Source organism: Leucoraja erinacea, chromosome 24, assembly GCF_028641065.1.
Source record: "Leucoraja erinacea ecotype New England chromosome 24, Leri_hhj_1, whole genome shotgun sequence".
NCBI classification, from domain to species: Eukaryota; Metazoa; Chordata; class Chondrichthyes; order Rajiformes; family Rajidae; genus Leucoraja; species Leucoraja erinaceus.
In genome coordinates, this window is record NC_073400.1 from 9,398,082 (window position 1) to 9,420,165 (window position 22,084).

Genomic DNA, 22,084 nt, shown 5'->3' on the forward strand with positions numbered 1-22,084 from the left:
GGTGGGAAGGTGTTAATGCAGCACAGTAGAGAACAGTTGCATTCAAACTCCCAAGTGCTTAATGTGGAAATTATGATAGCAAAGCTTCACCCATTCTGATTTTTATTGTTAACTAGACCAAGGGGGTCCCGTCCCCTCAATGCTTGGTTGCGGGGGGCGGGGGGGGGAGGGGGCGGAAAGAGAGTAGGGAGAGGCCTGCGGTATTATATTAATATTATTCATTGGCTCCTTTTACCCCATTCTTGCCCAATCTCGGGGGGGTAGTGAGGGAGAGGGCAGACTTGAACTTGGCTTGTTCAGTGGCTTCAATCCAGAGCCCTGGGGGGCTGCCGGGCGGGGAGCTGCAGAAGGCGGCCGAGTGCGAATCGACAGCGAGAGGGAGGTGACAAAATGACTGCGAGTGGGGGGGTTAATGTAACTCGCAGCTCGTGCAAACACAGTGCCCAGCGGGCTGCGCGTTGAAAACTGCGCAGCTGGCCGCGAGTAGCAGCCATTGTGACGTCATTGTAGCTTCAAAAAATATTTCAGATTTGTGAACAATTTTAATAAACTCAAGAAATAATTAATAACATTTTCAGGTGAGACTGTTTTCGAGATCATGAGGTAAATATCGGAATATGTAAACATTTCACCGTTAGCGCAATGTGTTTTCGAGGAGAAAAACACACAAATACGTCCACATCCAAGATCAGAATTTTATAAGTATATTGATGAGTTATGAACCATTGGAACCATGTATGCTAATCAAGACAATGCATAACAAAACTAGCATTAAAAATATATCAAATTATACATTAATATGTTTCAGTGCCACCTGCAGTGATTTCTTCAGAAATGTGGTATGGTTTACCAAGACATTGAACAGCATATTCTTGTGAACGAGTGTTATCTGGAAAAAGCAAAAAATAATTCAGATGGTGTAGTGTCTGTAGTCGCATGTTCTTTACACAAAGTTTATCTAGAAACAGTTATGTAATATTCATTTGCAAAATGTGCTATACCTTGTAGATGATAGTATGGTGGGCGAGGAGCCATGAACAGACAGGAATACAGGGAAAGAGCAGAGAGTGGTCAGATCCCATTGCAGCTAGCAGAAATAACAAGGATTGGTGTGCTGGAATGAAGAGTTGTATGAAAGGCAAGGACTAGGACAACTATGTCCCTTCTGGTTTGCGAGTAAGAGCAAAAGTTTGGGTAACTGAGGAAATACAAAAGGGCTTCATCAACTAGTGGAAGTCATATTTCTTGAAAAAATGTACATTGCAGGTGTCCAAGAATGAAAACCCTATCTCGATCAGATTTGGTGGAGATTGAAAATAAGAGAAAGGTATATCATTCTTGCAAGAGACAAGGCGGGAAGTAGGCATGTAATAATGTCCCGTTTTCTCAAAGACCGCTTCTTCATGATTATGGCCAGGGTGAGGTCAGAATTGGGGACCTTGTTATGCTGGATCATGAATCTCGAAGTATCACAAAGTTCTTTCAGATGATAGTTTAGGAAGTTCTACCTGTCACAGTCAATGCCAATGCACAACATGGATTATCTGCACCCAACCACGACTGATTGCCAAGTTCTACAGCTGTCAAGTACACTGGAATGATGCTGCCAGGGCCAGTTACAGCTAAGTGAAGGTCAGAAACAGTTGTGCTGATCATCAGTCTGGGCTTTCCCCTTCCAGCCAACAACCTAAACACAGCGATAGCCAACAACGCTTCATCTACAGTATTATATCACCAGTTGTTAAGATAATTTACATTTCACCTATATAATCATGTGATCTGAATGCTTGAGTCCATGGTTACAACATTGAATGGCATTCTACTGCAATCCAATGTAAGTGTGTTTTACAGAATTAGTTCCATTAAGGTTTTCCTTGAGGCCAACAGCATTATTGGGAATCGTCAATATTGTTAAACTTTGGCATCAATTCAGCTTAAAGAAGAAAAGATTTAATGATTAAAAAGGCTGATATCATATTTAAATGTTTCTTGCCTTTGAAATGGACCCCTGCTTCAGCTCACAAACCAATGTGAAGGGGTTTGAATACTTTCTGAATGCACTGTAGATATACAGGCAGGTGAGGTTGTTTAGTTTAGTTTAGTTTAGAGATAACAGGCACTGGGGCCCGAGTCCGCAACGACCAGCGATCCCGCACATTAATACTACCTCACACACACAGGGGACTATTTTTACATTTATAACAAGCCAATTAACCTACAAACCTGTACGTCTTTGAAGTGTAGGAGTAAACCAAAGGTCTGAGAAAACCCACGCAGGTCACGTTGAGAATATACAAACTCCATACAGGCAAGCACCCGTTGTCAGGGTCCCCGGCATAGTAACGCAGTAGCTCTACCACTATGCCACCATGCCTCCCATCATGTTTGGCACAGACAGTGAGCATATTTAGGCTTACAGCCACCTCCCCTGCACATAGATCCACTTTTAGCACTAAGGCTTGGCAAGTAAAAAGTGAACAGGGAGGAACCTACTTGATTCTATTGCACTCACATTTGAAGAGTTATCTCAATCTATTTTTCCTCAGTGCACAGGGTTATACTCACATTGGTTGGGTACTTTGTAAGTGTAGCTAGGACCATCTTGGCATATTTTACTGAGTTGTTGAATCTCCCGGCTTGTTGGCTTAACTTTTGAATAAACTGTTCAAACAGTTCACAAGATAGGTCTACCTGTCAAGAAATAACAGAGTAGGAGTTTTAAAAGCAGACCTAGTTGCAAGTAACTACTTCAATCAACACCATGAAAATGTACGACTCAGTCATTTATCATTATCTGTGAAAAGCTGCATCGTGGCAGTTGATTTTCACATTTCTTACGTAAAGACTGGTTACATTAGACATAAGATAGACACAAAAAGCTGGAGTAACTCAGCGGGATAGGCAGCATCACTAGAGAGAAGGAATGGGTGACGTTTCCGGTCGAAAGTGTTCCACGAAACAATCGCCCAGTCTGCGTTTGGTCTCGCCGATGTAGAAGAGTCCACATCTTGAACAACGACTACAGTAGATGAGGTTGGAGGAGGTGGAAGTGAACCTCTGCCTAACCGGCATCTTCTGCGGTTGCAGGGGAAGGTACCCGGGGAGGGGGTGGTTTGGGTGGGAAGGGTTCAGTTAACCAGGGAACGGTCTCTGTGAACAGAGGAAAGGGGTGGACATGGGAAAATGTGGCTGGTGGTGGGATCCCGTTGGAGGTGACGGAAATTTTGGAGGATTATGTGTTGTATGCGACAGCTGATTGGGTGGAAGGTAAGGACTAAGGGGACTTGGCCTCTGGCGATCAGGGGGAGGGGGAGCAAGGGCAGAGCTGCGGGGTACCGAGGAGGCACGAGTGAGGGCCAAATCTATGATGGGAGAGGGGAACCCCCGTTCCCTAAAGAATGAGGGCATCTTGGATGTTCCAGTTTGGAACACCTCATCTTGGGCGCAGATGCGGCATTGGCAGAGGAATTGGAAGTAGAGGATGGCTAGAGTCTTTGCAGGAAGCAGGGTGGGAAGAAGTGTAGTCGAGATAGTTGTGGGAGTCAGTGGCTTTGTAATATACGTCTATCAATGGTCTATTTCCTGTAATGGAGACTGAGATCAAGAAAGGGGAGGGAGGTGTTGGAGATGGTCCAAGTAAATTTGAGCGCAGGTGGCGAAGTCCATGACTTCTGTATGGGTGCAGGAGGTAGCACCGATGCAGTCATCAATGTAACAGAGATAGAGTTTGGGGATAGGGCCAGTGTACACCTGGAACAGGGATTGTTCAACGTATCCTACAAAGAGGCAGGCTTAGCTGGGGCCCATGCGGGTGCCAATAGCTACGCCTTGGACTTGAGGAAGTGGGAGGGGTCAAAGGAGAAGTTGTTGAGGATGGAACACATCAAAAGTCCAGCATCGTCAAAAAAATTAACAATTCTGCAAGTGCTTGACCACTCTCTAGAATGAAAAATGGTTATGTACTTCTCAGTAATATTTCCCTTCATCTTTTCCCATGACGGGCCAATGCCAATCTGCAACTACTCGGTGGCACCTCTCCCAAGAACCATTTGACACTTGAAATAGTTAGGAATCTGATTCAAATCACAAATGGGTGGTATTTTTACAATTTCAAATAAACTCTGAACCAGGTTGGAGCTCCCAATTGCTTCTAGGTCATTTATTTGGTTTGGACATTGTAAACATTTGTTCAGTGAAACTACGGGTGTGCTTTATGATGTCCTCAACTTGCTGTTACTAATTACCTTCCTCTCAAGCAATATATGGACCACGGAGAGTATTTCTTCACTCCATGTTACGAACAGGACGTATCTGTAAGTATATTGTAATAATTAGCAGAAATAGCCACTGCAGCTAAAATAAAATCTTAACTGATGGTTTCAATTATAATGTTCAATCTTTTCAATTCCCCCTTTCTACACCACTACTCATTATGTATTTCCACATTATTATTGTGCTTGTGCCAGCAGGTTAATATTGTTTGCGTTTCCCATAACCTTTCTTGTTTGGATAAAGGCAGCAAATGAACGCATCCAAAAATACTTTGCTACTGTGGAAGCCAATCAACACAAAGACAATAGAATTTGCTGATATGAATTATGCCAAATACTTCAACTTCTGCAGATTAAAGTCAAATCTACATGATGACATAATAAAACACACTTGAGAGTTGCGCAGTCTGAAGTCCTTCGGCTCTTCGACCACACCGGCCAACAATGTCCCAGCAACACTAGTCCCACTTGCCTGTGCCTGGTCCACATCCCTCCAAACCTGCCCTATCCATGTACCCGTTTGTTTCTTAAACAATGTCCCAGCCTCAACTACCTCCTCTGGCAGCTTCCATTCACCCACCACCCTTTGTGTGAAAAGGTTTCAGCTCGGATACCTATTAAATATTTTCGCCTTGAACCTGTCCTCTGGTCCTCGATTCCCCTGCTCTGGGCAAAAGACTCTGTATCTACCCGATCTACTCCTCTCATGATTTTGTATACCTCTATAAGATCTCCCCTCATCCTCCAGCACTCCATGAAATAGAGACCCAGCCTACTCAACCTCTCCCTATAGCTCACACCCTCTAGTCCTGGCAACATCCTCATAAATCTTTTCTGAACCCTTTCAAGCTTGACAATATATTTCCTATAACATGGTGCCCCGAACTGAACACAATATTCTAAATGCAGTCTCAACACGTCTTATACAACTGCAACATGACCTCCCAACTTCTATTCTCTGACTAATGAAGGCCAAAGTGCATAAAGCCCTTTTGACCACCTTATCTATCTGTGACTCGACCTTCAAGGAATCATGCACTTGTACTCCTAGATCCCTCTGCTCTACAACACTACCCAGAGGCCTACCATTTACTGTGGAGGTCCTGCCCTTGTTCGACATCCTAAAATGCAACACCTCACACTCCTCTGCATTAAATTCCATCAAGTATTCCTCTGCCCACATGGCCAATCGATCCAGATCCTGCTACAATCTTTCACAACCATCTTCACTATCTGCAAAATTTGTATCATCTGCAAACTTGTTAATCTTGCCCTGTATGTTCTCATCCAAATCATTGATATAGATGACAAACAGTAACAGGCCCAGCACCGAACCCCGAGGCACATACCTGGTCACAGGCCTCCAGTCTGAGAAGCAACCTTCCACCATCACCCTCCGCATCCTTCCATGGAGCCAATTTGCTATCCATTCAGCTATGTCTCCTTGGATCTCATACGATCTAACCTTACAGAGCAAACTACTATGCGGAACCTTGTCGAATGCCTTACTGAAATCCATTTACACAACATCTACAGCTCTGCCCTCATCTACCTTTTTGGTCACGTCTCCAAAAATTTGTGAGACACGACCTTCCACGTACAAAACCATGCTGACTATCCCATATCAGCCCTTGCCCATCCAAATGCCTATAAAACCTATCCCTCAGAATACTCTAGTAACTTTCCAACTGCAGATGTTAAGTTCACTGGCCTATAGTTCCAGGCATTTTCCCTGCAGCCGTTCTTGAAAAGAGGCACAACATTTGCCACCCTCCAGTCTTCAGGCACCTCTCCTGTATTTAAGGCAGACTCATTAATTTCAACCAGGGCTCCCGCAATTTCCTCTCTAGTTTCCCACAATGTCCTTGGATGTATCTGATCAGGCCCTGGAGATTTGTCTACCTTCAGACACAACAGTACTTTCAGTACTTCTTCGACAGCTCTCAGTTTTCCATTGACTGCCCCAAGTTCCTCCGTCCTACTGTCTTTCTCCTCGGTAAATACAGAGGCCACTCATTGAGGACCTTGCCCATCTCCTGTGGCTCCACACAGAGGTGACCGCTTTGATTCCTGAGGTTGTTCCACTCTCTCTCTAGTTACCCTTTTTCCCCTTATGTATTTATAACATATTTTGGGATAGATCCACCTTTGTCTGCAGTGGAATTCTGCTGATGCTTTGGCTTTACAATCATTCATGTAAAACCACCTGAAATAGATTGTGGTCATTCATCTCAGTCAAATTAGCAGTTTTAAAGTGGCTTCCATAAATGCTGCTACACAAATTGCTATACCTCAAAATGTTTTTACACAATTGTTAAGTGATTGATTACATTTAATTAGAGGCATTGAAAACAGTGAATGTTACAGAGTTCTGATTTACTAAAAGTAGAGAAAATATTTATTTGGGAGCAGACCGTTGCAAGTAGAACAAAGTTATTAAGGCTATCTATAATGATAGTTGCTAAGGTTAAGACAAGTACTCGATATTTATTTTTGCTTATTTGAACTGAAGCTCCCAATAGCACACACCACAATAGGAATTCCTTCTGCAGTGGTATTAAATCTGTTTAGACACAAATCATTCTTCACTTTTTTTCCCTCTTTCAAAACTGTAAAAGGAAAAATAAAGTCTGAATGTCTTTACGTGGAATTGACCAAAGCTTGCTCAATTTTTTTTATAATGTATTCTCTCTGCAGTTATCATCGAGACCTCCAGGTAAGGCATGTTCACCACCAAGCCAACCTGCATGATGTGTTTCAAATTAAAGTGGCCCTAGAAAACCACACAACCTGATGGGACTGCAAATCTTTTTTTTATGGAGCTTCTCAAATGCACAGATATTTCATAAGATCATACGAGTAGGATTAGGCCATTTGGACCATCAAGTCTACTCCATGATCATGGCTGATCTATTTTTCCCTTTCTCATTCTCCTGCCTTCTCCCTGGTACAATTGACACCCTAATTAATCAAGAACCTATCAATATGTGTTTTAATAATACCCAATGACTTGGCCTCCAAAGCCACCCGTGGCAACAAATTCACTATCATCTGGCTAAAGAAATTCTTCCTCATCTCCATTCTTCTATTCTGAGGCTGTGCTCTCTGGTCCTAGACTCTCCCATTACTGGAAGCATCCTCTCCATATTCACTTTATTTAGATTTCCTGTTCTAATGGAACATCAAAAACATTCAGGCATGAAGAAAAACATTGATTCTTAATAAAGAGGCATTCATAGAACATATAACTGACTAAAATGTTTTGTTGATAGAGAATTATACAAGACAGGCATAAAAGGTAAACTTTAATTAACAATAGAATAAATGAACCTGAAAGTCACTGTTAAATAGTCTGGTTCAATGCAGTCTTCAACAAGTCTGCAAATCAGCTCAACTTGAATATTTCCTGTAAGAAAATCCAGAAACATTGATTTACAATTATATTGCAAAAAAAATGTAATTGCTTTTTTGCCCAGTTTAATAAAATATAATATATACAAATTTATAGCTCTGGATCCGATTATACTAACATTTGCCATATCATAATTTTGCAGCTTTAGAATATGCAAGTATATAAAGACTTATAATGAAAGGCCTCAACCTCAGCTGGGCGACTGTTCGAGACAGGATCAGACAGAAAGAAAAATTCCTCATGGGTGCAAAGTTTCTCTAGTTGTTACTTGTACTGATAATGCAAGCATCATTTCTGAAGGGATTTAATGTGATACAAATAACAATCAGAACAGGCTAACCCTTGATTTGTCAAAACAGAGAACTTCGCCAACAGTTGGTATACTCACAGATGTCAGAGCTTTAAACTAGCATTCAACAAATTTCACACTGGTAATGGAGAAACAAATGTAATTTAAAGACTACTGAATTATTTCCCTAGATTAGGGGAGCACAGTGGTAGAGTTGCTCCCTTATAGCACCAGAGACCCAGATTAGATCCTGACTAGGGGTGCTGTCTGCACGGAGTTTGTACGTTCTTTCTGTGACTGCGTGGGTTTTCTCCGGGTGCTCAGGTTTCCTCCCACACTCCAAAGACGTGCAGGTTTGTCGGTTAATTGGCTTCGGTATGTTGTAAAATTGTCCCTAGTGTGCAGGATAGTGTATGGGGTGATCGCTGGTTGGCATGGACTCTGTGGATCGAAGGGCGTTTCCGCGCTGTATCTCTAAAGTAAAGTACGTTTATCAGTGACAGCCGAGTGAAAAGATTTCTTTGAAAATACCATTTTGGGATAATTTGAGTAAACAGAGACTGGGAAGAACCTATCCTTCCCAATTCTTTCATCCACTGGGAAGTCACCGCAGCTCAATAGCTGATCTACAATAGAGCTAGACTAGACGGAGCAGATTGCTATGATAGCCAATAGCTTCCTTGCTGTATCATGATAGGTGAATGAAATGGATAGGACGTATTTTATATCTAGCTATTCCTACATTCTGCTCCTATGTCACAGATTCAAATCCATAGTGTTTCACAAAATAAAAATATTGATAGCTGTTAGTCTCCTCACAATGAGGGGAGTTTAAGGTGAATGTCAGTGTTCAGTTAAAGTGTGGAAAGAGTAAGCAATAAAATGCATTTACCATAGTATGATTCCAGTAAGAAACGTTTTTCTCATTCTACATTGCTAATTTGTAGTTGGCAGTTTCTCTCTCCCAGGTTACGAATACTGATCTTACCTATATCTGGAGTCTGAAGGAGTGGCCCAATCAGAGCACTGCAGGTTGGGCGTGGATATTTCTTGTAAAACAAAGTGATGGCAGCCATTAGAAAGCGTGAAGCAGGCTCCGTCAGTAAGAGTACCTATGAATATACACAATTCACATCTGTTATTTAACTCTTTCTCGACTCGACATCAGACTACTCTCGTGATAAATGGTTCCCTTAAGAATTTTACAGTACAGGTACTTTCCATGACATTACAACCTCCATCTTTGGGATCTACTCTGCCTATCACCTCAGTTCTTTTTTCCATTCCCTCAGTTTCTCTGTCTGTGTCAATTCTATTCTGATTACACCATTTTCCATGCCAGATCATTGGATACATTTTTTTTTTCCGTCAACCAAAATATAAAATTAAAGACCACATTAAGCAGTTATTGGGTCCCTGTCACACGGGCCTGGTCCCCCGTTCCCCAATGCAATATTCCACCACTCACACATAGCCCCCAACTGCGCAGGCGCAGCTCATTTCCCCTCACCCCCAGCACTCCCTCCCCCTCTTATTTCCCCTTTCCTCCTCCAATCCCTCCCTCACCTCTCCTTTCCCCTACCCTCAGTCACTCCCTCCCTCCATAACTCCTCTACCCTCCCTACCCCCCTCCTATCCCCCACTCATCTCCCCCTACCCGCCCCACTATCCCTCCTGACCTCCGCCACTGCCCTCCTCTCCCTCTATTCCCCACTCCCTACCTCCCTCGCTCTATTCCCTACTCCCTCCTCACCTCCCCAGGTATTCCCCACCCCTCCCCCCCCCTCCTCCCCCTCCTCACCTCCCCCACTTTCCCCCCCTGTCCTTCCCTATCCCCTCCTCCTCTCCCTTAATCCCCCGCGCTCTCCCCAGGATCTCAAGGGTGCCGTTCCTTTGCGTGACCGGAGCCAGCAGTGCCGTCGGCCTCGGAGCCAGGTTCAGCGCCCAGGCCTCGGCCTGGTATTGATGAAGATATTTCCCTAGATCATTATCAAAACGTATATATATGAGGGGCCATATGAAGTTTATTTATTAATTAAATATTCATGAATAAATGTGGCAGCGTTTTTAATGTCACATTTTTGGTGTCCAAATTGGTGGTAAAACGATGATTTGTCTGTCATGAAAAAGGTTTTGACTTTCGGTCTTGAAGTTATCTAATTTATATCTGTTATTTATAAGGTTTCACATGATGGGTAGATTTCTGTTAAGAACAGTGTATTGGTATAAAAAAAACTGAATAATAATCTTGTTCCTCAAAATCTCTCCAGTATTGTAAAAAGACACATATACAAGGACATCAATATTTTAATAGTCTCAGGTGGTAAATGGTGCACCAGTGTGAGCAAAGTGAAACAAAATATAAAAACATAGCTCTGGAGATGCTGGTTTAAATCAAAGAAAGACAAAAGGTGCTGGAGTAACTCAGTAGGTCAGGCAGCAGCATCTTTGTAAAAAAAAACAGATCGGTGATGTTTCTTGGTTCAGGTGAAAAAGTTTAAAGATTTAGAAGTTACAAAATAGATTCTGCTTTACATTTAGAAGTTAGAAAATAAATGCCTAACCTTTCTCCTACTACACTAGCGAGAGTTCTGCAAAACACCAAGTGTCTTGTCCTATAATATAAACACTAGCGAGATTACAGCACAATAACATGAATGTTTTGCATTTCTTTTATTACACAAGCAAGATTTCAGCATAATAACACTCAATATTTTGCTCTATGAGAATCAGAAAGATGTTCAGACAACTCGATTCATATTCTCTGCTCTACAGATTGTAATGTTCAAACAATTAATCAACAAGGTAAAAAAAAAGTGCTTGAATCTGCAAAAAATATCTCCTTCAGCATAACCATATATGGGCTATTCTTTTCTCTATCGGAAGAACCTGTCAATCCTCTGATTTTAACCATATATGAACAAGGCAAAAGGCTGTACAATGCTTTGTAAGATAAAGAATTGCTGATTATTAGGGTATAAATATATCTGATTGAACATTACTTCTGTGTGTGGAGAAAGAGGGACTGTAGTTTGTGTTTACATACTGTGAGATCTGTCCTCCCACACCCGCTTGCTGAAATAGACATTACTGTATTACTAATTTTTGTGTTGTTATCCATTTGAAGCAAATTTAACTTTAACACAGGACCCTTCTTCAGATTGAAAGTAGGGTGGTGGGAAAGAGCTTGAGCTGAGAAAAGACTTCTAGCTCTCTCTCCACCTCCCCCCCCCCCCATACTTTCAGTCTGAAGAAGAGCTCCAACCTGACACATCAGCTATCCTTGTTCTCCTGAGATGCTGCCTGGCCTGCTTGCTAAGTGCTTACTCTAGCACTTTGTGTTTATCTTTGATAAAGGTGAACATTTCTTCAGGAGCCATCAGTCTGCTGGATCCCTACACTTCTAAGAAGTGACTCATTTGGAAATGACCCAAGATCTGCAATACATCTGCTAATTTGCTGTGAGGTCTGCTGTTGCAACCCTATGAAGAAGATGGAATCAAATAATTCAACATTTCTGTCAATTTTGAAAAACATAATCCATGGGTCCAGTTTGATAGAGGCACCAGACCTATGTTCAAATCAGTAATTACATAGTGGAAGAGTTGGAAATGAAAAAAAAAATGTTTCAATCTCACCACTCAAGTAAACATACCCTTGTCAGGAAGAGATTCTGAGCAAGCACAGTCGCATTGCTGTAACTGAGGTCAGATGGTAGGGAGATCATTTTGTTGCAGGCCAAGGGCAGTTGGTGCTCTGAGAGCTCGGACAGCCGTAATAATAAACAGAGCTTCTCCAGCTGCAAGAATGAAAAGCCTCAGTCAATTATTGAAAATATTATGCAATAAACATTCAGACTCTGTGCTGAAAAGAAATGAGAGGTACCTGAACTATTTCACTTTGTCAAATACTGTGGCAATATGCTCAGTCCACCTAATAATTGCCAATGTACTTCGGATACTGGCCGAGTTTTCATATTTCTGTCAACTTTCTCACATGGTACTGTAAAAAGGTGTACTGCTGTAAACAGTACCCTCTCCAGTTCTTGAGAGCTCTAAAAGTTGAACAAAGCTCCGTCTGTTTTCTAGTTCACTGATAGTATAAGGTTGTGCCCTTTAATTGAGTTTATGTAGGATATTTCCAAACTCAAATTGATCATTATTACTGTAACACCAAATGGAAAATTAAATTTTGACATCTTCATTTTTATATATTAGCACAAAATCCATCTGTGGCACATCCTGTTTAGCACAATATCATGTGAGGAATACAATGGAAAGGGTCCGTGCAAGAGGATGGTTGTCACAGCACATAGGAAATAGGTTATTCACAAGACCCAGTCCTCCTTCCTTCTTCCCGCACTCCAGCAACAAAGCTCCAGACCAGGACTGCGTAAATCTCTACCCAAAGGCCAGAGCTTCCTCCATGCCGATTACTCTGGGGTGCGGTAGTGCTGCCTAGAGGCAGTAAAGAGTTTTCCACACAATGAAGATTTAGTCCAATAACAATGGGCAAACTGGAGTATTGCATAATATGGGCAAGTTGAAATGTAATTCACTGAAAAGGGTTACTTAAAAACAGAATATTCTGTTCCTACCTGGTTTGGATCACATTGATTGAGGATATTTAATTCTTCAGGTGTTTCCAGCTTCTACAAAGAGAAACATCTATTTAAGTAATAGCAATTTATGGACAAAAAACAACCTGTACTTCAATCCCCCACGTTACTCATCCTAAACACAAGAAACTTAATTTCAAGAATCCTTAGCTGGGCTGCAATTAACACAAAAGCACAATCCAGTTGGCACAACTGCAGTAGATACAGCTGCTGAAGCATGCAAAGTAAACAAAGGCGTTTACCATTATAAAACATGCCAAAAGAAAATCTATTACAATAATGTTTTATTTACCTTCCTCAGCCCCTCACAAGCCTTGTGGAAACAGACACATAAAGGTTACAGCACTGCAATGGGGGGAGAAGAGAGGGAGGTTATCTGAAACTGGATGATTCAATGTTCATGCCATTGGTTGGAGGCTACTCAAGCAGAATATGATGAACTGAATTCTCCAATTTCAGGTAAACCCTCCACCTCTCTGAAGGAGGGTCCCGTCCCAAAACATCACCTATCCATGTTCTACAGAGATGCTGACTCGCTGAGTTACTCCAGCACTTTGTGTCCCACCTCTTTTACTCATCTACCTAGCTTACCCCTATATTGCCCCAGTTCCTTTCTCCTCCTCCACATAGGCATCACTCACCCCTCCTCTGGCTCCCCCATTTTTCTGCCATCCCTCGTCATCCCCGTTCTCTTCTACCATGCACTGTTCCCTCTGGTTCCATATTTCACTCCCCACCTCTCTTATCAGATTGCACCATTTGTATCCCTTTGTCTTCTCCATCTATCACCTCTAGCCGAATCTCCACCCCCACCTGAATCATCCACCAATTAACTCCTCCTTATCTAAATCACCCGTCACTTGCCAGCTCCTGCCCCACCTCTTTCTACCAGCTGTGCCGGCTCTAATCCACCAGTCCTAAGGAGGGCCCCGACGCAAAATGTCATCTGTCCAGTTCCATCCACAGATGCCGCCTGACCCACTGAATTCATCCAGCAGTTTGATTATGACAGTTACTATAGTCAATTGATGCAGTGTGCCAGGAGCTCTGTCAATGTGGCAACTTTGATCACGCTATGAATCGTCTAACAATATACTATCCTCTTTATAGTGGTGAATCTGAAGTGAAGTACTCCAATCTCTGAAAAAAGTTGGATTGGTTAAGGAATCTTGGATTACACGGATAAATTGTTATTCCATTGCAGCTATACAAAAAAAGGAGCTATGGTTAAGAAATAACCAAGAGTTATTTTCTGGCCAATACCAATCTAGCTGTAAAACACAGCACTATCTTCGGTTTAAACCAGCATCTGCGGTTCCTTCTTACACATGAGCATGCTTCACACTGAGGAATAACATCACTGGTGAAAAATAATGAAATAGAAAAGAAAAGAACATTTCTTTAATGCATTATGAATACATTATTGTACAAAAAGCTTTCAATTTGAGTATAAAGACACCTAGAATACTCACATCTGAATCTGCTTCGAATATATCTCTCAGTGTGGATACTGAAGACTGTTAAAGAAAAACAAAGATTTTCAACAGGATTAAGAAATAGGTTTACTTGCCAATATTGCTATACAATTTAGCTACACCCCTGCCCCCCCCCCCCCCATCAAGTTGGGCACAGACATGTAAGCCGACCGGGGGCCCGTTCCTGCACTGTACTGTTCTCTGAAAGTAGGTTTGGAGCTGATTGGCACCAGTATGCTTTATTGAAATAGATTGAGGTTAAGAGGCCTGGTGTATTTTTCTACATTAATAGCTGTATGTGAGGCATTTGTTAGCAAGCATCGGCACATGTTCACAAGGTCAGACAAATGTTCTGCCATTATCTTTCTCATAACTTAAGTTCACCTTCCTCCTCTCTAGAGATATCCATATGTGGCCCTAGTTTCCAATAGTTTTTCTCTGCCTTGCAAATGATCAGCCGACGAACATCCAACATTCTCTAAGTAGAGAATATCTAGAGTTTAAACATCTTGAATGAAGACACTTCTTCCCATTTCAGTCCTAAACGCAAATGCTGATACTGCATCAGCATCTTCCCTTTAAGCATTTTGAATGTTACAATGAGATCACGCTCTCATTGTTTGCTAACATTGAAGAATCATGACCCTCATACTGTCACAGTCGGCCCTCTCCTCATTCTCATCCACTTCACCTCCCAGTACTTTTCCACCGGTCCCTCCTTCTCCTCGCCTGCCACTCCCCTCTCATCAGCCCAACTCTCCTCACCTGTTGCATTCAGTTGCCTCTGATCGCCAATTAACCCGGTATATAGACTCTCCTCACCGTTCACACGGTGCCAGATTGTTCTCAGCATTCATGCAAGACTCTCCAGCGATTTCCCGACTGACTACACGGATTCAAACCTGCCTGCCCCTGACCATTCCGTCCTGTCGTCTTCCCGGATATCACCTCAGCCTTCTGTCCCCGACCACGGCCTTCGTCCCGTACCTCCTGGCTTCTGTCTGCCTCTCTCCTGGGCTGTTTGGTGTATCCCTGCAACGGCTCGACTTCCTGCCTGGCTTCGACTCTCCTTTCGTCTGTCCCTCGCTGGTTTGTTTGCGTCGTGTGTTGGATCGCCTGGTTACCGGACCTTCCGCTACCCCGACTACGTCTCCTGCCTGCCCCTCTTCGGAACCCTCGCTCAATCCTGAGCCTCTGTGTGAGTACGGTGTACCCATTCCTGTGTTACTACTCTGTGTTACAGTATCGTAATAAAGTTCATGACCAATTATACCTGCCTGATTCTGTGCTGCTATTGTGTCCAAGCTATACCCGTTACAACTACATGATTTATTTTCGTGGGATCACCTCTTCAACTGAGGAAATCTGACAATGTGCACTTTAACCACATGTGATTTTTCTACTACAAATCTCAAATTGAGTACAGAGGCAAATAAATAAATGATGGCTCTCTTGGCCTCAAAGGTAAGTATCAGTTTACTTTGTACTCAAATTCGAGTAAGGTGGAATTACTGCACCAAAACAATACCAACAAACTGAGTAGAGGGGAAGGATCTCGGGCTGAATTGTTTTACTTGTCCACCTACTATATCAACTAACTCTTATTCTGTTCCTTCATACTACAGCACACCATAAGAATAATTTCAGTTTGTTAAGAGCAACCATTCAGTCCTTTATAATTCAGAATTGTACTACCCTGTACCAATATTTAATAAACCTATTTTATTAATACTCAGACATACAAATTAATTAAGCCAGTCACTCAAATTATAACCAAAACCCAAGGAGCCAAATCTCACTGGTGAGTGACTGCAATTTTACAGAAAGTTCCCAACAACACTCAAAAAATGCCAGCAAGTTTATCCACATCAACAAGCTCTGAACTTCCAGGGAAAGTTTAGTTTGCAAATCAGTCAGTGTGCTGCACTCCTGTATTCTCTTGCCTTGCAAAGTCAGCCTTGTGGATCCAAACTATGTAAGCTCAGTGAATGCAAGCACCCGACTCCAGCAAAATCTGGACCACTGTCTTCAGTCTAACATCCCCTATGTACATTTATACACATTTTTGTCTTACCTTGATATGTTCAGGTAGACCAACTATTTCTTCTATTTTCGGAAGGACTTTCTGTTCTACTTCAACAGTGCCCATTTTGTTTTGTACGAGTGTATGGATAGGATTCGCATTTCCCACATTTGCAGTTGTATCCTGGATCTCCCTGCCAACAAATGGTTCCAAACAGACGTCTTCTTTGTCTAATTTCATTTTCTTTGTTATATTTTGTTCATCGTCTTCGAAAAGAGCAGCATCGTCTACATTTTTCCGTTTTTTAGAGTTCTGCGTCAATGCTATGTTGTCTTCAGTACTTTCACATGATTTACCATTGCTGATAATTTGTTGTTTATAGTACCATCCCAACCTCTTCTCAGTGTCTGAACAAACTTCAGAATTTCCCATCAACTTGTGACTTATGTGTTTCAATTGCTCCTGAAATCTGTTTGAATGCAAATCAGACTTTGAATAACCCAATCCACCTTCCAAGTCGTGCTCCAGCACATCAATTAGTTTCTGTTCCCAAAGATCCGTACCCGGGTTTTTCTTCAACTGTGAGATAAGACGATGCAGACATTCTTTCGGAACATGGCTACTAGCCAGGTGAAGGAAAGATAAAAGGTTTCTTCTGACCAATACTGGTAAAAGGTAAAACAATGGCTGTCTAAAAGAGGAAAACATTGAACTTTTTGGTATGCAGTTGAAAGACAAAATATCATTATCACAGTTTTGCAAAAATCCTGCAATCTCTCACACTTATCCCAAGATGAATAAGCGAGTTTGGTATTTCGACTGTGCATGCCCAGGCATAGGTCACTCGAGAAAAACATTCTCGGCAGCTGAGCAGCTGCGTGTATACATCCGTGGTCAGGATCGAACCGGGTCACCGGCGCTGCAAGCACTGTTGAATTTCTACTAGAGTTAGCGACACTATTTCGCCATTCTCCACTGGTCCATGCAGAAATCTCAGCAGTGATAATCTAATGAATCACGGTCCGATCCCCCTCAGCCTGGGTGTATGGGTTCCATTCCCACTTGGGCTGCCCTCCCAGGTTATACAGACTGCTGGACACTTTAATTTTTCCTTCCCATCCCTACACAGACCTTTCTGTCCTCGGTCTCCTCCATTGTCAGAGTGAGGCTAAATGCAAATTGGAGGAACAGCATCTCATATTTTGCTTGGGCAACTTACAGCACAGTGTTATGAATATTGATTTCTCTCACTTCAGGTAGCCCCAGCATTCCCTCTCTAATCCTCCCCCACCCAAGTCGCACTAGCTTCTCATTGTCACCGTACAAACAAAAGACCTGCTTCCTTTATCATCGTTACTTTTTTTGCATATCTTTCATTCATTATTCTTTATCTCTTCACATCACCGTCTATATCTCTCGTTTCCCTTATCCCGAACCAGTCTGAAGAAGGGTCTTGACCCAAAACATCACCCATTCCTTCTCTCCAGAGATGCTGCCTGTCCTGCTGAGTTACTCCAACTTTTTGTGTCTATCTTCGGTTTAAACCAGCGTCTGCAGTTCCCTCTTATACACTGAATTTATTTAACATCCATGATGTCTTCAAGATATCCCAGAGCACTTTTGGTGCAGTTAGTGTCATAATGTAGGCAAATGTCAATCCATTTGCATAACTCAATAGGATAGATATTTTTAGGAGTAGTGCCTGAGCCTTATTAACCTCTGAGTTAATCAATTTATCCTAACCTCGGGCTAAATGTCTTAATTTGCACCATGAAACTCTGAATACTGGTTCTGGACAAACCCTAGCCTGAGAGAAACATGTATGTGAATTAATATATTTATTAAAAGGCTCTTACAGACTTAGCTTCTGCTCATTCCCTTCCAAAAATGGCTCGGGTTGGCACAGTGTCTCTGTGAAGGTTCTCCAATGAAGAGACTGTTTTGACTGAATACGATGCAACACACGGTATGCACTGATAGCTCCCGATGTGCCCACGGTTAGGGTGTGTAGCAGAATTTGGAATGGCTTCTGAAACTGTTCCAGCTCATTAAAGTTGTTCATGCTCCCTGGAAGAAAAGACAAAAGAAAATTCAGCATGGAGTACCTAATTAAAATAATATTATACACAAATATAATTTGTATTGCGGTCGAATGTCCTTGGGTGTATGAAGGTAGACAAATCTCCCGGGCCTAATCGGATATATCCGAGGATACTGGGAAACTAGAGAGGAAATCGCAGGAGCACTGGCTGAAATTTACGAGTCATCATTAAATACAGGAGAGGTGTTGGAAGATTGGAGGGAGGCAAATGTTGTGTCTCTATTCAAAAAGGGCTGCAGGGTAAAGGGTGGCAACTATAGGCCGATGAGAACATCTGTAGTTGAAAAGTTACTAGAGAGTATTCTGAGAGATAGAATATACATGCATTTAGACGGACAAGGGCTGATTAAGGTTAGTCAGCATGGTTTAGTATGCAGGAGGTCATGTCTCACAAATCTGATTTAAGTTTTGTTTTTAAGATGTGGCCAAAATGGTAAATGAGGGCAGAGCTGTAGATGTTGTATATATGTACTTCAGTAAAGCATTTGACAAGGTTTCACATGGTAGGCTGCTCTGGAAGGGTAGATCCCATGGGATCCAATGAGAGATAGCTGAATGGATAGAAAATTGGCTTCATGGCAGGAAGCAGAGGGTGATAGTGGAAGGTTTTTTCTCAAACTGAATGCCTGTGACTAGTGGTGCCTCAGGGTTCGGTACTGGTCCCATTACTGTTTGTCATCTATATCAATGATTTGGATGAGAACATACATGGAAAGATTAGCAAACTTGCAGATGATACAAACGTGGGTGGTATTGCAGACAGTGAAGAGGTTGTCAAAAATTGCAGCAGGATCTTGTTCGGTTGCCCAGATAGGAATGGTCGATGGAATAATATATAGAGGTGTATTTCCGGTTCTCTCAGCTGCGCCATGGTTAAACATTCTGACACTGACCTCCATTGAAAAATACTTGTCTCTTGTCACTTCCACCATGTGTAAACAATGCCCCCTCTCTCCCCGGCCCTAGTAAATACTGTAACTACCCTCTCATCCGATGCCAGGTAAATACCTGCTTCTCTCATTTCATGTTGAGAAAATAACTGTCCCTCTCAGCCACATATGTGTAATTAGTCCTATCACCCTGGGTTAATATCTGGTGCTATCAACACCACTCAGGTTACTAACTCCTCTTTCCCACCCCCACCCTGGGTAAACACCTGCCCCCTCTCTCCCACTCCAGGTAAATAACCGTTCTCAACCCACTCTGGCGAAGTAACTATCACAACCCCCCAGTAAATAATGCCCATCACCCCATCCCAGGTGTGTACATTTATCTTGGGTAAATAATCTCTCTCATCCCACCCGGGGTACATACTTCATTTTACTTCAGGATAGACACATAAGGATGGAGTAACTCAGCGGGTCAGGCAGCCTCTCCGGGGAAAAGGAACAGGTTGCCTCAGGGTTGGGTCAATATCTACCACAGTCTGGAGCTGCCCCTCTCTAACTAGTGGTGGGCCCGCTGCTGGGAGGACGGTGTGAGCGCCGGCCCAAGTTTATTTACTTCACTCGCCGCCGCTCGGAGGAGTGAGAGTGAGGTGAGGCCCAGCGCAATTTGGAGGGACAGCGCTTCATATTTCGCTTGGGCAGCTTGCACCCCAGAGTTTGAACATTGACTTCTCTAACTTAAACCAACTCTTGCTTTCCCTCTCCATCCCCCTTCCCAGTTCTCCGACCAGTCTGACTGTTCCCTGATTACAATTTTAATCAGTTTACTTTGTTGTCAGCTTCTCCTAGCTAACAATGATCTGCAGTTTTCCATTATCCACATCCCGCTGAGTTGCTCCAGCTTTTTGTGTACACACTTCCTTACCTCTGTCTCCCTCTCCACCGACTCAGTCTGAATGGCCTCGACCCGAATCGTCACCTATTCCTTCTCTCCAGAGACCCTGCCTGTCCCGCTGAGTTACTCCAGCATGTTGTGCCAATGCTCGGGTACATTGTGAGATGGATGCCCCATGTTTATTTACCTCACTCACCGCCGCTACTCGCAAACAGCAGCCGCCATTTGCACTGAGTTGGTTTGGCGGGAGATCCCGGGACTCGGCAAAGTCTGTCTGCAGCTCATCTCACTGCTGCTCAAACATCATCGAGCGCTCTATGATCTTTCTTGCTGCTGGCTGTCGCCGCCCGCCACGGCGTCTCAAAGCTCATGCCTCTGCCCAAAGCCTGGTTTTATCCAAATATACTAGAGTATCTTTGGTTTTATCGTCGCTACGCTTAAAGCTCTGCATTCCTCCTCTATGTATTATGCGCTGTGTTTCAGCGTTAAATACAATATTACAAAAATGCAGGCATCTGAAGAAGTATCCCGATCCGAAACGTTGCTTGTCTAATCCCCCCACAAATGCTCCTGGGTTCCTCCAGCACGAAGCTTTACAATTCTGTAATTATCCTGTATTTATTGAAATAAAAAAATATATATATATTTATTTCAGGAGCATATCCATTGGAGGCAAAACAAGAATCTAATATTTCTAATCGGCCTTGTGATTATGACAGGCATTTTCAATTGAACTTGATGAAGCAGCCCCCTGGAAGAAATTCTGTACAATCTCAAAATAGGCAGGTGACGGAAAAGGGACTTGCAAGAATTGAAGTTCACTTGCACTTGCAGCGTTCTGAGAAGTTTGTTTGCAAAATATGTTTGAGCAGCTTTCATGCATACTTTTTGCAGATGATACACAATAGCCGCACAATTGGATGGAAGGAGTGTTGGTGGATCATTGGGGTGAAATGATGTTTAAAACGCAATTTTGCATGTTTGATCATGTCTGGGCATGCTGATCAAAACACTGCGATAGCTGGGCGAACCGCCTCACACAAGTAACGCAGAAACGGTGTGGACAACAGACTAAAGGGCCTCTCCCACTTGGCGATTTTTTTCAGCGACTGCCGGTGTCATATTGGGGTCGCCAAAAGGTTTTGAACATTTCAAAATCCAGCAGCGACAAAAAAATGTTGCGACACTTGAGGGAACACCGTGCGTCAATACGTCATCATGTCGCGTCACCGCCGCAACCTTTTGGGTGACCTGATACGTCAATGATGCCAGCAGTCTCTGAAAAAAAATCGCCAAGTGGGACAGGCCCTAAAGTGTGGCGCAGCTTGATGGCACGGGCTAAGGATGAGCTCACGGGAGGAGATGTGGACGAGAAAAGCCATAAAGGACCATTCCCTGCCCCCTTCCAGAACAACGAGAGAGCCCCAGCCTCTGGCCGTGTCGTGAACAATGCCAGATCGTCAACAAGCAACAAACCGGTGGCGTACTTTGCTGTGTACTCAGGGTTTGCGAGTGCCTACGTGGATACGCGAGTCTATGTGTCTTATTTTATAGTGCACCTTGTTATACAACTCTGTTGTCTGAATCCCATGATTTATCCAACACATTAATACAAATCAAAAAGACTGTTTTGTCCCAGAGTGTGTAAGGAAGTGCACTCACCTAGGCAGTTGGAGAGCAATAATGGGCCTGTCCCACTAACGCAACTTTTTAGGCGACTACAGGAGACTATGAGGTCTCGTGGAGGTTGCCGGGGTGTCGCCTGCATGGTAGTAAGTAGCTCCCGCATTTTCGTAACAAGTCGCGGCTTCATTCTGGTTGCCCAGAATTTTGATGTCATGGAGAATAGCGAGAATTCTCGTGGCGTAGGTTCAGTGGTAGTGGGTTGCCAGGAGGTCGAAGGTTGTCATAGGTCCTCGCCAGTGCTCACCGGAGAATTTCATTGGCTCATTGGGAAAAAAACTGTAAACAGTAGTTTTTAGAACCAAGGATAACCGGATAAAATGTTAATGTCCACCGAGCTTCACAGCCGTGTATCTCTGGCTTCTCTGTCTCCACTCCTTCTCCCCACCCCATCTATCCCTTCTCCTCCCCACTCCTTTAAAGGACTTAA

The 22,084-nt window shown here is 43.0% G+C and overlaps 1 protein-coding gene across 3 annotated transcripts; it reads right to left on the reverse strand.

The window, feature by feature from the left end:
- Positions 1-522: 522 nt before the first annotated feature.
- On the reverse strand, positions 523-20,294 carry fance (FA complementation group E). 3 transcript variants are annotated; one of them, XM_055654510.1, is made up of 11 exons: positions 20,159-20,294; positions 17,945-18,155; positions 16,140-16,779; positions 14,063-14,107; positions 12,570-12,623; positions 11,628-11,771; positions 8,961-9,084; positions 7,602-7,677; positions 4,245-4,311; positions 2,566-2,691; positions 523-889 (listed from the first exon to the last, which is right to left on the reverse strand). In XM_055654510.1, exons 2-11 carry the CDS (start codon positions 18,148-18,150, stop codon positions 788-790), a joined length of 1,584 nt encoding a protein of 527 aa, XP_055510485.1. In that variant the 5' UTR covers positions 18,151-18,155; positions 20,159-20,294; the 3' UTR covers positions 523-787. The 3 variants fall into 3 exon arrangements, with proteins under 3 accessions (XP_055510485.1, XP_055510484.1, XP_055510483.1); XM_055654509.1 differs by having other exon boundaries at positions 20,002-20,263; XM_055654508.1 differs by lacking the exon at positions 20,159-20,294 and adding an exon at positions 18,898-19,075.
- Positions 20,295-22,084: the final 1,790 nt, after the last annotated feature.